This window comes from Dioscorea cayenensis, chromosome 6 (assembly GCF_009730915.1).
Source record: "Dioscorea cayenensis subsp. rotundata cultivar TDr96_F1 chromosome 6, TDr96_F1_v2_PseudoChromosome.rev07_lg8_w22 25.fasta, whole genome shotgun sequence".
NCBI lineage: Eukaryota > Viridiplantae > Streptophyta > Magnoliopsida > Dioscoreales > Dioscoreaceae > Dioscorea > Dioscorea cayenensis.
In genome coordinates this window covers 9713890-9727036 of record NC_052476.1, presented here as the reverse complement: position 1 = coordinate 9727036, position 13147 = coordinate 9713890, and the positions used below count along the sequence as shown (strand labels likewise).

At 30.9% G+C, this 13147-nt stretch overlaps 1 protein-coding gene across 1 annotated transcript; it reads left to right on the top strand.

Annotated features, from left to right (window-relative positions):
* Positions 1-1337: 1337 nt before the first annotated feature.
* LOC120263300 (aspartyl protease AED3-like) lies at positions 1338-3436 on the top strand. The gene is made up of 2 exons (XM_039271167.1): positions 1338-2208; positions 2971-3436. Exons 1-2 carry the CDS (start codon positions 1406-1408, stop codon positions 3269-3271), a joined length of 1104 nt encoding a protein of 367 aa, XP_039127101.1. The 5' UTR covers positions 1338-1405; the 3' UTR covers positions 3272-3436.
* The last annotated feature ends 9711 nt before the right edge of the window (positions 3437-13147 follow it).

Below are 13147 nucleotides of genomic sequence, written 5' to 3'. Positions count from 1 at the left end.
GGGTTTTCTTTTATTTATTTATTTTTTTATCTTCTCTTATTTGAATCCGGATTTTCTTTAGCTTTTTTTTTTTGAATTTTTTATGTTATCTCTATTTTTTATATTATCTAGATTATATATATAAATATATTCCCTTTTTTAAATCTGGATTTTTTTTTTCTTTTTTTTCTTTTTTTGCTCTTTCTATTTTTTCTTTGATATTTTTGAATTTTTTTTATTTTTTTACTAAACATTGATAAAAAGTTAGCATTGTTGTATTCTAATTAAACAAGAATGTATAAAAGGCAAAACATAATAACCTTAATTCCTAGTTATAAAGGAGAAAAATAGAGTGAACAAATATCTATAAAGTACATTGGGACAAACTCTATAATGACATATTTGCTTACCAAGCGATTACCATTGAAGGTCTTTCATAAACATATTGCTCATATGGGTATTTCAACAATTTTCATAGGAGTTTGTTTTAGTCTGTATTTTGTTGCTTTATATTTGTCTTGGGACATATATTTATATATTTAACTACTTTTTTTCATAGAAATAAAGAAATTTATTAATTTTTTTCCACTATCACATTCATTGTGTTAAAGTTTTAAACTCACTAACTTAAGAAAGGGATAGCTAACCATGAAACAATTGCAGTATGCAATTCTCCGCTCAAAAAAATATATTCATCAAGCTTGAAAGAAATTGTATGAAATAATTTAAGATATTAAATTGAATCCACGTTAGAGGAAGAAGATTGATTTGTCATTGACATAAAGTTTAATAAAAGAATAGAAAATGAGCACGTATTTAAACTACTAAATATATTTAAGAGGCGAGATTCAATTACTTTTAATCAGAGGCATATATTCCTCTCAAAATATTTTAATTCGGAATTAAAACAAAAATTTTGCTATATTTACAATTTATAAAACTTCTAATTCTAATGTAAAATAAGCATATGTTTCAACTTACAGCATAATATATCGGCAGATTAAAATTGTAAAACTAGGTAAAATCATTCATCACCTCACTAGTTTAAGATGTAGCATGGTATTGAAACCCTACTTTTTCTTCATGATCAAAATTGCATTTTTTTTATATTTTGAAAAACCAATAAATCAAATTTAAAGAAAAAGTAATAACAAATAAAAGAATTCTCCAATTAATTAAACATATGCACACAACAAAGAAAGTGGAGAAATCAGAAAGAAAATGGGAAACAACCACAAAGTCACTTCCACACATCCCCACCACCAACCTTCTCTTGCTCCCCCACAACACATACACAAAACCCCTTCCCCAAATGCCTTCCACTCTGTTCTTCCCCCACCTCCACCAACACCACCACCACCTCTACAAAACTCCATCCCATTCCCCATCCCTTTCTCCATCCCTAACTAATTTCCTCTCCAAAAAAATGCTTCTCAAACTCCATGTCATCCTCCTCCTCCTCCTTTTCTTCACCATCTCCACCTCCTCCACCATCACCACCACCAAATCCAAAAAAAAGATAACCACATCCATTCCCATATCTTCCGGTCGTATTCTCCTCCAGTCCTCCACCTACATCCTCCAAACTTCTCTTGGCTCTCCACCTCAACCCCTTCTTCTCTCCCTTTCCACCACCTCTTCTTTCTCTTGGATCCCTTGCTCCTCTTCCTCCTCCCCATCCTTCTCTCCCTCATCCTCCACCACCTTCCTCCCTCTCCTTTGTAACTCTCCTTCCTGCCCTCTTCTCTCCACCTCTTCCTGCCCTTCTCCATCCTCCCCATGCTCCTCCTTCTCCCAAGACACTATCTCCCTTTCCTCTTCCCTCATCTTTCCAAACTTCACCTTCTCCTGCATCACAACCTCCACTTCTCCTTCTCAAGGCCTTCTTTCCCTTTCTTTATCACCATCCTCTTTCATCTCCCAAACTAACTCCATCTTTTCCTCCACTTTCTCTTACTGTCTTCCCTTCTTCCTTTCCACCAACTTCTCTGGCTCTCTACTTCTTGGACCTTCTTCTCAACCTAAACACTTGAAAACCATGCCATTGCTCATCAACCCTCGCCGCCCTTCATTCTACTACGTCAACTTGACCGGTATTCGTCTCGGCCGCAAACTCATCCCTGTCCATTCCTTTGACCCTTCTTCCGGCGCCGGCACTGTCCTTGACCCTGGCTCCATGTACACTCGTCTCTCCGCCCCGGACTACGCCGCCGTCCGTGATGCTTTCAGGTGTTTTATATATATATATATTATGAAGGAAGGAAAAATATAAAACAAAATGAAGGTTTTGTGTGTGTGTTTTTTTTAATATGCATGGTTGGGATTTAACGTATACTTTGTTAATATTTAATAAAAACTTGTCATAGTATTTATTTTGAGTAAAATGATTTTAATTATTTAATAATATTTTTTGTATTTGAAAGATTTTATATTTATTTTATTTGTAATTGAATCTGATATTTACAATAACTATAATTCATAATTTTTTTTTGAAAAATTCTATTTAATTAGTTATGGAAGGGTTATTAATTATTTATGACCAAAATGGATAGTTGTATGGATTTTTTCATTAAATACTAATAAAATAGTTGTCAAAGCACAATTAAACTCATAAGATAATAATAATAATAATAATAATAATAGGGAAAAAAATACATGTACATTCAGATTATATATAATTTTTTTGATAAAATTAATCCATGAGAATCATTTAATATATATTTTTTTAAAAATCTCATAATTTAAGTTTTGTATTAATAGTTAATGAAAAATTATGCATATTTTAATATAAGGTTGTCACTATTTCACCATTTTAATATAATCCATATTTTAATATAGAGTCCGTGCTTCCTAAACCTAGCTATCAGTTAAAGACTTAAAAAATTAAATGTGCACAAAAATAAATTTAAAAAAAAAAAACAAACGGTGATGTTTTTTATTTATTATTCTGATTTTAGATAATAATATTTTATTACACCAATTAATTAATAGGGAATACGTGAACGGAACGGTGACATCGCTTGGTGGCTTTGACACGTGCTACGACGGACCGGTGAATCCGCCGGTGGTGACCTTAGTGTTTGATCGGTTGCAGGTGAAGTTACCGCCGGAGAATGTCATGATACATAGTAGTTCCGGGAGCTTGTCTTGCTTGGCCATGTATGGCGCGGCGGAGAATGATACCTCTGGACTCAACATCATCGGAAGCATGCAACATCAGAACCATAGAATTTTGTTTGATGTGCCCAATCGTAGGGTTGGGATTGCTCGTGAAATTTGCACTGTTTCTTAGAGATTATTATTATTATTATTATTATTATTATTATTATTATTATGTGTGTGTTTTGTTTTTGTTGCAAGGGCGTTGTACGTGATCTTAATTAATCTTTTGCATGGGAAGTGGGATTTAGATTAAACTTTTATGGGAATAATAAAATGATGCTTTTGGTGGTTAAGATGTTATTATTTAACATTTGGATTCCACGTGTACGTGTCGTGTTTATCTTATCTTAAGCAATCCATTTAATAATAATATGATTTATTAAATCTTGAAAGTTAATGAATTAATATAAATGCTTTTCTACTTGGCTATAAACCTAATTCACCAATCTATCGAATATGTATTAAGAAAGTTACTATTAACAAAGAGAAATTAATTTGTTCCAGTTTTTAAGATTGGCATTATTTGCATGTTAGTTGTAGGAGTTCATTAGTTTTTAACACGTTTTTTTAGAGGTTTCATCATTGATATTTATGCTGATTATTGTTGAATATAATTTGAACATAATAAAAAAAAATTAAACACATTATTTTAAAAACGAAATAATAAATATATTTTTTATAATAATGATATTAATTTTCCTACATGTACATGAAAAAGGAATGGTAGGATTTTTTTAAAAAGAATATTGTTGCTGTAATTTTAATAAAAAAATAAAATAATATGGGCAGAAAGTGGAGCTAGTAATTGTAGGTAATCTACAACAAGAAAAGACATAACTATATTTAAAATAATAATAATATTATGAATATTAATATTAATACCCCTAGTATTGTAATTTCTACCGTAGCTAGCTTGAGCCCATTCTTGTGCTATTGTAGTTAGCAATGTAGTGTTTCACTATAGACGGAGAGTTGATTTTTATTCTCTAAAGTTGTAATCAAGGAAAAGGGGAGAAAAAGATGATGAGCAACATGAGGGAAACTACCAGAAAAACATGTATTTGGCATGATTTATTTGTTATGGTTTCTAATTTCGTGTCAAATTTGTTACGGAAATTCGCACCAAACCCAAATGTAGTAACAAAGTGTCATGGTATTTTGCACGGTTATTAAATCATGACAATTTTGTCACGGTATTTAACACCATTTATATTTTCGTTTAAAATTTAGAGAAAAATCCATGCTATAACCGTGTCAAAGACCATGACAAACACATCAACTTTTTTTTTGTTATGGTTTTGACACGTCCAAGCTAAACTCATGCCAAAAACCGTGACAATGGAATACAAGGCATTTGACATGGTTTTATTAGCACGCTTTAGTCTTCACCGTGCCAAAAATCATGACAAATGCATCTACCCTTTCTTTGTCACAGTTTTTGCACGCAGAATACTAAACCGCGCTAAAAACCTTGACAATAGAGTACATGGCATTTTGCACCGTTTCTTTGTCACGGTTTTTGGCATGGCGAAGTAAAACCTGTGCCAAAAACCGTGACAATGGAGTACAAGGCATTTGGCATGGTTTACCTTTACCGTGCCAAAAACTATGACAAACACATCAACTCTTTCTTTGTCACGCTTTTTGACACGATAAAGATAAAACCGTGACAATAAAGTACATGGTATTTGTCATGGGTTTTTGCATGGTTTTATTTTTGCCGTGCTAAAAACCGTGACAAACACATCAATCCTTTTTTGTTACGATTTTTGGCGCGGACAAGCTAAAACCGTGCTAAAAATTATGATAATAGAGTAAATGATATTTGGCACGGTTTTTCGCACGGCAAAGGCAAGACCGTGCCAAAAACTGTGACAAATACCCCATATCTTTCATTGCCACAGTTTTTGGCACGGAGTAGACCGTGACAATAGAGTACATGGCTTTTGACATGGTTTGTGGCACGGTTTTGCCTTTACCGTTCCAAAATCTATGACAAATACATCAACTTTTTTTTGGCACGGTTTTTGGGAAGGCAAAGGCAAAACTATGCAAAAAGCCATGATAATGGAGTACATGGAATTTGACTCGGTTTTTGGCACGGTGTAAGCTTGGTCTTGCCAAAAACTGTAACAAACACACCAATAATTTATTTGTCACGGTTTTTGGCATGGTCAAACCTAAACCGTGCCAAAATCCGTGACAAATGCAATGTACTCCATTGTCACGGGTTTTGGCACGGTTTTGCCTTTACCGTATCAAAAACCGTGACAAACAATTTAATTTTTTTTATATTATAATAATTATATAATAATTTTACTCTATATTTAAAATAATTACATGATAATTATACTCTATTTATAATAATTACTCACCCACAATAAAAAAAACTTAATTTTTTATATTATAATTTAAAATTAGATAAGTATAAATTTTGTTGCGTTATATAATTACGCATACACATAATATCTATATTTATAATAATTATATTATATTTATAATAATTACATAATAATTATACTCTTTTTATAATAATTACGTACCCACGATAAAAAAATATAATTTTTTTCTTGCATAACATTTTTTTAAGAAACTCTCTACTATGCTTCACGAAGATATATGAGATTTTTGTTGCATAATTTAATTATGCATATACATGATATTTTATATTTATAATAATTATACTCTATTTATAATAATTACATACGCACAATAAAAATAACTTAAATTTATATACTTGCATAATATTTTCTTATAAAATCTCTAATATTCTTCACAAAAATATATGAGAATTTTTTTTGCATAATTTAATTACACATACATATGATATTCTGTATTTATAATAATAATACTCTATTTATATTAATTTTTTATATTATAATTTATAATTAGATAAGTATAAATTAACTAATATAATTAAAATTTATTATTTACGAAACAGTGCGAGGCGATATGTCGCACGGTTCATTAAGCCCCACACTTATGGATCAACCTAGTTTGGAACCTATTGGACATGAGAGAGGTCAAGCACATGTCTTAGTCCCGCAGACTCACTTGGTGGTGAGCATGAACTCCAGAGAATTCAACACAATCATAACATCAGACCTGCAAACCATCTAAATGGAAAGGTATGATATTGAACCACAACACATCCTGCAACTGTGTAGGTGGTATGGAGTACATGGAGACATCGTGACGACTTATGATGACGGTCAAGGAGTTCTTCAACATTGTGCAGGCTTTAGCAAAGGAACCGTGCGAGGCAATCCAATATGCATTAGATGGAGTAAAGTTGTGAGGCGTGTGAGCAACTATCATGCTGTAATTATCAATTTTGTTGTAATAGTGTGGTGTTCTTCCTTGTGAGGTATGTGAGCAACTATCCTATTATCTTATCTTAATTTATCTTAATTTTTCTTAATTTTAAAGTTGATATTGGAATAGAGTGTTGCTTCTACGAATCAATAATTGTAGTTATTAACAATTTTGGAGAGATGAAGGATTGCACCAGTTAGAAAATTTATAATAATAATAATAATTATTGTAATATGATATTGTTATATAGATAATAATTTATATATGATAATAATTTATTATATAGATGTCACGGAGCCAAATCTAACGAGTGTTTTTTTTTTAAAATTTTCTATAAACTAAGTTTTATTTTTATTTCTGAAAAACTAAAATGTTTAGCTTAGAATCATCAAAGAACCGGTTTAAATTTTGATGTTATTTTTTTGATATAATTGTGATAATATTAATATGTTTGAATTATAATAAATAAATAATAAATAAAAGAATTATAATACTTTTGCATTTCTTTTAAAAATAAAAAATAAGGAATGATATATATTTATTACAGAATAAATAAATTATTATCAGATATATATTTATTATAATAATAATAATTATGAATATATAATAATAATAATAGTAATAATTATTTGCGTATTGATAATGTAAATTATTATTTATATTAAAAATAGTATTGATTATATAAATTATTATTTATATTAAAAGATGTCTACTTTCGCTGTGAACCATTGAAAAATATAAAGTGGAGTATGATTTCATTCCAATCATAAATATTCCTTTTCGTGTTTTTGTCACTGTGAAAACAATTTTTTTCATCAAGATGAAAAATCAACTCTATTTTTCTAATACATTAAATAAATCACATGCATTCGTTGTATTATAAACAATAGAGGCTTAAACATATGGTGCATAAAAGGTTAAAAAAATGATAGATCAGGCCTTAACAAATGCTAGTGAAGTAATAATAATAATTATTATAATAATAATAATAATAATAATAATAATATAAAGGCTTTTGAAATTAAAGTTTGGGAAAAACCCTAGGTCTTGTTTTCCCCAACAGCTCAAAATTTCCTACTGTCTTTACTTCCCGCCAAACCCAAACCCACATTTCTCATCTTCTTCTCCTTCCACCAATGCCTGCCGATCAACCCAAACCCTACTTGAAAGCCGACAATACTTAAACCTCGGCGGCACCGACTCGTCGCTCCCGTGGCCTAAGCCCCCCATCATCGTCACCCCGTGACAGCCTTAGCGCGCTTCGCTCTCACGTCCTTGAAGTCTCCAGCGGCGCCGACGTTCTAGAAACCCTGTCAGAGTACGCACGTCAGCGTGGTCGTGGCGTTTGCATGCTGCCCAGTGGCGACGCCGTAGTCAACATCGCGTTACGCCAGTTGAGGGCTTCACCTCCATCAGACAAGCTAAGGGCCATATACATCTCAGTTAATTGTGTGATATATGTTATTCAGGTGCTTACTAATCCTCCATATACATCTCTAATTCTCTACCTTAACTTTTTGCCATGGTTTTCATTTTTGATCTGCTTAGTTTAAGAAATTTTGGCTTCAATTGTTCAAGCTGTAAACTTGTTCCTTTAGTGTGAGCCATATATAAATGATTTATAGCCACAATTTCTTCCAAATTGGAATGTCATGTTATTTTAATGAAGCGGGGAATAAATTTTTTTATATAACAGTGTAACATGCACAATTATTGTTTTCCTATAACTCATAAAGATGTAGGCAAAGCAAATATAAGCATTTAACACAGAAACTTGTCTTCAATAAGATTATTGAATTAAAATATATTGGGAATGGTACAACTTCTTAGACATTTGTGTCCTTGTTTGTATTCTAACTTAGCTAATCATGGAAGAATGCTGCATAAAAGCAACTTTATGCAACATAGAAGGTGATCTTACAGTTGGAAGTCGGAAGTTGGGAATGCCTCCTTGTATATATCCAAATATTCAGGTAACAACTACAATAACTCTATCAACACCAATTCCACAACCTTCAATAGTTGCGCTAGTTGCATAAAGCCCTCCAGTTCCACATGTTGAGACTTCTGCTCATGCCACTGAGAACCAACCCATAGCAATGGAGGGGCCGTCTAATGAGTCTGCGAGAACTGGGCCCTCCTGGGTTATCACCCCATATAGCCTAATTTTGTAAGTAAAATTCCATGTTATGACAATTTTATAATTTTGTGTTTAATGTTTTTTTTTTTAAAAGGTAGTGTTTCCATTTTAATTAAAGTGTTTTTATATCATGGGTTTTCAAGAGTATGAAGTTAAGAAAGCAATCCATGAATTAGTCAAAGGTCACTATAAAGAACCATTCATGGACTTGATGGGGGAAAGTGCCCAAAGATGTGAGGCAAAAGATATTCACCTCTTTTTGGGTAAATATCATTTAAACAATTAAACTCATTAATAGTTTTCAATTATGCATGTGAACTATGAAAAAACAATAACTTGGTTAGCCCTTTTCTTTCCTAGGGCATATACACGTGGAAAACGCAACATGAATCTTCAGTGTTGCGGCATTTCAACCATGAGGCGAGTGAATGGTTGAAGAAAAATTTATATCTTGCTCATAACTTTACAAGGCTCCATTTCTATGGATGGCTCCTACAGTTTGGGAAGGTTTACAGAGGCATTAGGAGTCAAAGGAGTTTAAGAGAATAAGTGAAAAGAACAAATTGAATAGAGGAGAAATTGGAAGCTCCTCCACTACTATTTACCATGGTGGATCTGTCATTACTGCTGTGCATAGGCTTAGACTGGTAATGCCCCTACTCGATATAAATACCATTAATATTATTATTTATAATTTACCATAACTTTTAACTTTTCTTTAATATGTTTTTCTTTAGGTGGAGGAATTAGGTAGAGTGCCAACTCTGAAAGAATGCTTTATCCGCACCCAAAAAAAAAAAAAATGGCACACTCGAGGTTGGTTGCGGCGCCACACAAATTGTTGTAAGTATGAGATAACTTCCTCAAAATAAATGCATTTGAAATTAAAGTTAAGGGTTTAGGTTTTGTGTGAATGGTAGGGATTGTTGGTTTTATGTTTTATTTTTGGAATTTAATTAAAAGCTTTGAAATCAGTTATTAATCCCTTCATTGTTTAGATTAGTTTGCAACATAGGGCCCGTTTGGTACTTTGCATGGAAACACTTTCCCTACAAAGTATTTCCTTGCATTCATTTTTCCTGTATTTACTTTCCCTGTAAAGTAACAATATGTGTTTGGTATGAACCTTGAAAATTGCGATTGAAATATATGCAAAATGAATTCCTTTGTTTGTTATGAATAACCTTTCCATGCAAAGTTATGTTTATTCTTAATTTTACCCTTCAATGAATATCAATTATTTTAATTTTAACTATGTTTTAATTTACACATTAATCAATGGTTTATATATAAATAAATTAAGAAAATTGCTTATATACCCGGCAAAAGTAGATATTTAATTCTTGCTTTTCTATTATGAGAAATATGATTACCTGGACTTTATCCAAGAGGCACGCTTTCTATATGAATTTTGGCAATCTTTTTGTGGATAGATCTCACCTTAAGAAAATGTATTGTGCATGTTTTTTTCAATGAGTTTTCAATAAGAATCCATTATCAATAAAACAATATCAAAGTCAATAAGAAAATATTCTTAAAAAAATTACAAAAAATTATATGACTTACCGAGATTGGGTTTTGAAAAGGAAGACGTTGGAGAAGTTCTTCGCTAAAATTAGGGTTTTTAAAAAGAAGACATGACAAAAGAGAAGAATTTTAATATTAGAAAAGGGTGAGATTGGAATTTTACGTCTCCTGCTTTCCCACCCATGATGTAATCCGTTTCACACCCCCTCCCCTTGTGAATCCTTTTCATTGGTCAAAGGGAAAGTAATTACAATTTGACCATTACTTTACATGGTCTTTTTTTCAATCAAACATATGAAAGCTTTTCACAACCTCAACTTTTCAAGGAAAGTTGTTACTTTCCCCATACCAAACGACCCCATGATGTTTTTATTTAGAAGTTTGTGACGTTAATTTCTTCACTATTTTTGCTCTATTCTTAATCGGGTTAATTGGCTTTTATAAAAACACCTTTATCATGCAATGTCAAATAAATAATAACAAATTCTTGGGTTGAGAAGTAAATTCACAACTTATTTGGAAAAAAAACTAAAAACTTTGTATAAGTTAATTATATGGGTTTTTGCAGGTGTACCCCAGAATAATTTTGAAATTATATATTTGTCCCTGAATAAAGATTAATTGCATACATACTCTTGAATAATATATATAATTACGTATATACCCATGAGGTTCAAATTAGTTGAAAACCCATCCGTTAAAAAACAACAAATATATAAAATGACCATTATACCTTTTGCATATACCTTTGAAATTTTTTTTAAGTTGTATAAAGGTTATTTTGGACATTTTGTATATCTTAATTCAAGTTATAACCATAGTTAATCAAGTTTGATTAACTGAATATGACAAGAGGGGCATATTTGCAATTACCAATATTTTTCATTGGTATATATACAATTATGTTTTTTCTGAGGGTAAATATGCAATTATAGAACTTTTGAGGGTTTTATAACCAATTTTCCATTAATTATATGTGTATATATATATATATATATTACACAACGTAACTCTTGCACAAGTATAACTTTATTCTTCTCCGTTTACCTATCTGATATATTTTGCGTGTATTCCCATAACCATCTCTTGTATTCTCCTTTCTGATGAACATGGAGTGGAACATGAACATCAAGACATGCATGCAAATTGATCGTACTGTCTAGCTAACCTATTGATCAAAGTAATAAAATCCTACATGTATGTATGCCTGTTAATCTTCTAGGGTTTTCATTATATATAAGCTTTGCATGCATTTTTATGGTTCTTGATAAGCCCCACTCACCAACCATATATTTTTATTATGCATGGCTGTAATTATTAGTTAATATTGAGAAAATAATCTTGTAATAATTCAATTGTCTAATGAGAAAAGAATATATATGGTAATCAGTTTAATTCTTTGATCTTTTGTGTCTTTTTTTATCTTACTAGTTTTATCTTTTTCAATGATTTTAGCACTGATACTCTAATTAGAGAGCTTGGTATCATATATTGAATTATTTGAGAATTATTATGATTATATTCTGCATTGACTCTAATTAATTGTTCTGTGTTATTATCTATAAAAAAAAAAGGGGTTAAAACTTATTACTTTTCTATTGGTCTGTGTCAAGATTGATAGGTTTCTCTCAATGTACAGTTACTTCACTGTAAGTTGTCATTCAATGAGAATTCCATTTGGATTTTGATATCTTGAATCATTAAAGAGTTGTACAAAGATTAACAACTTGACTTTTTTCACTCATGTTTTTCTTTTAGAACTTTGTGTGTGTGTGTGTGTGTGTGTGTATCTCTTAATTAAGAAATTAACCAATTATGTTTTGATTTAGAGTTTCAATTGACTTTATTCCTCTTTAGTCATTTTCATGGTGGCTCATCTGAAAATGAGTGACAATTTATAATCCAAGCTTGTAGTTAACGACCGGAAGGAGGCTAGAAATATTTGCATGAAAGAGGCAAAATCAGTCTTGTGACATTATTTGAAATGACTAATTATAAACTTAAAAGTTCTTATTTTTATTTACTGTCTTGATTAAGTTAATTAAATGCTATAATCGAAGATTATATTACAACAATATATTAGACACATAGGCCACCACAAAACCCTCTGATGTCGTATACCTCCACACTTTGGTTTATTTATTTATTTTTCTTGGTTGAAGGAGCTAGACAAACTGTTAATATGGTTACAGAGGGAAACAAAAAAACTGAAAAACACAAGGACATATAGATATAATGATCAAAGCTGAAAAATTATGAACTTCTTCATGAGCAACTACTAATATTCTTGCCTATATAATTTCTAATATATATATATATATATATTATTTAATATAAAAAGCATGTGCTGCATCAAATCCCTCTTTGGCTCTTTTGGGAAACTCAACTGACACTTAAGGTCCGTTTGATTAGAGGGAATGAGAATATGGGGATGGGGATGGGGAAGGGGATGGGGATGGAGATAGGAATAGGGAAAGGGGATTGGGGATGGGAATAAAAGTAATATTTGGTTGGAGGGAATGGGGATAGGAATAGAGGGGTGATTAGGGAGAAAATTTTTAGAAAAATTACTTTTGTACCCTTGAATATTTTAATTAAATAATGTATCTTAATTGTAAAAGAAACAATTATTAAATGACTCCAATTTCTATAAATAATATTTATATGAGTTATTAATGTATTTATTTTTTAAACTAAAATTTTAAATTTATGCATTTTAATTGACAAATACAATTTAATTATTTTTAATTAAATTTAAAAAATGTCCAAATTTAATTATTTTTAAATCACAAAAATTTTTAATAAATCCAATAGTTCAAAAATAAATACAAACCATAACGAGATTTTTAATTTCCATCTAAAACATTATTCAAAAATTAAAAAAAAAATCAACATGGCTTCTCCTCATTTTAAAAATCACAAGAATATTCCAAACAAATTTTGAGATATCATGCACCAATAAAAAATACACATTATAGGAATGCTCCCAATTAAGAAAATCATAAAACCACATGAAAGTAGACA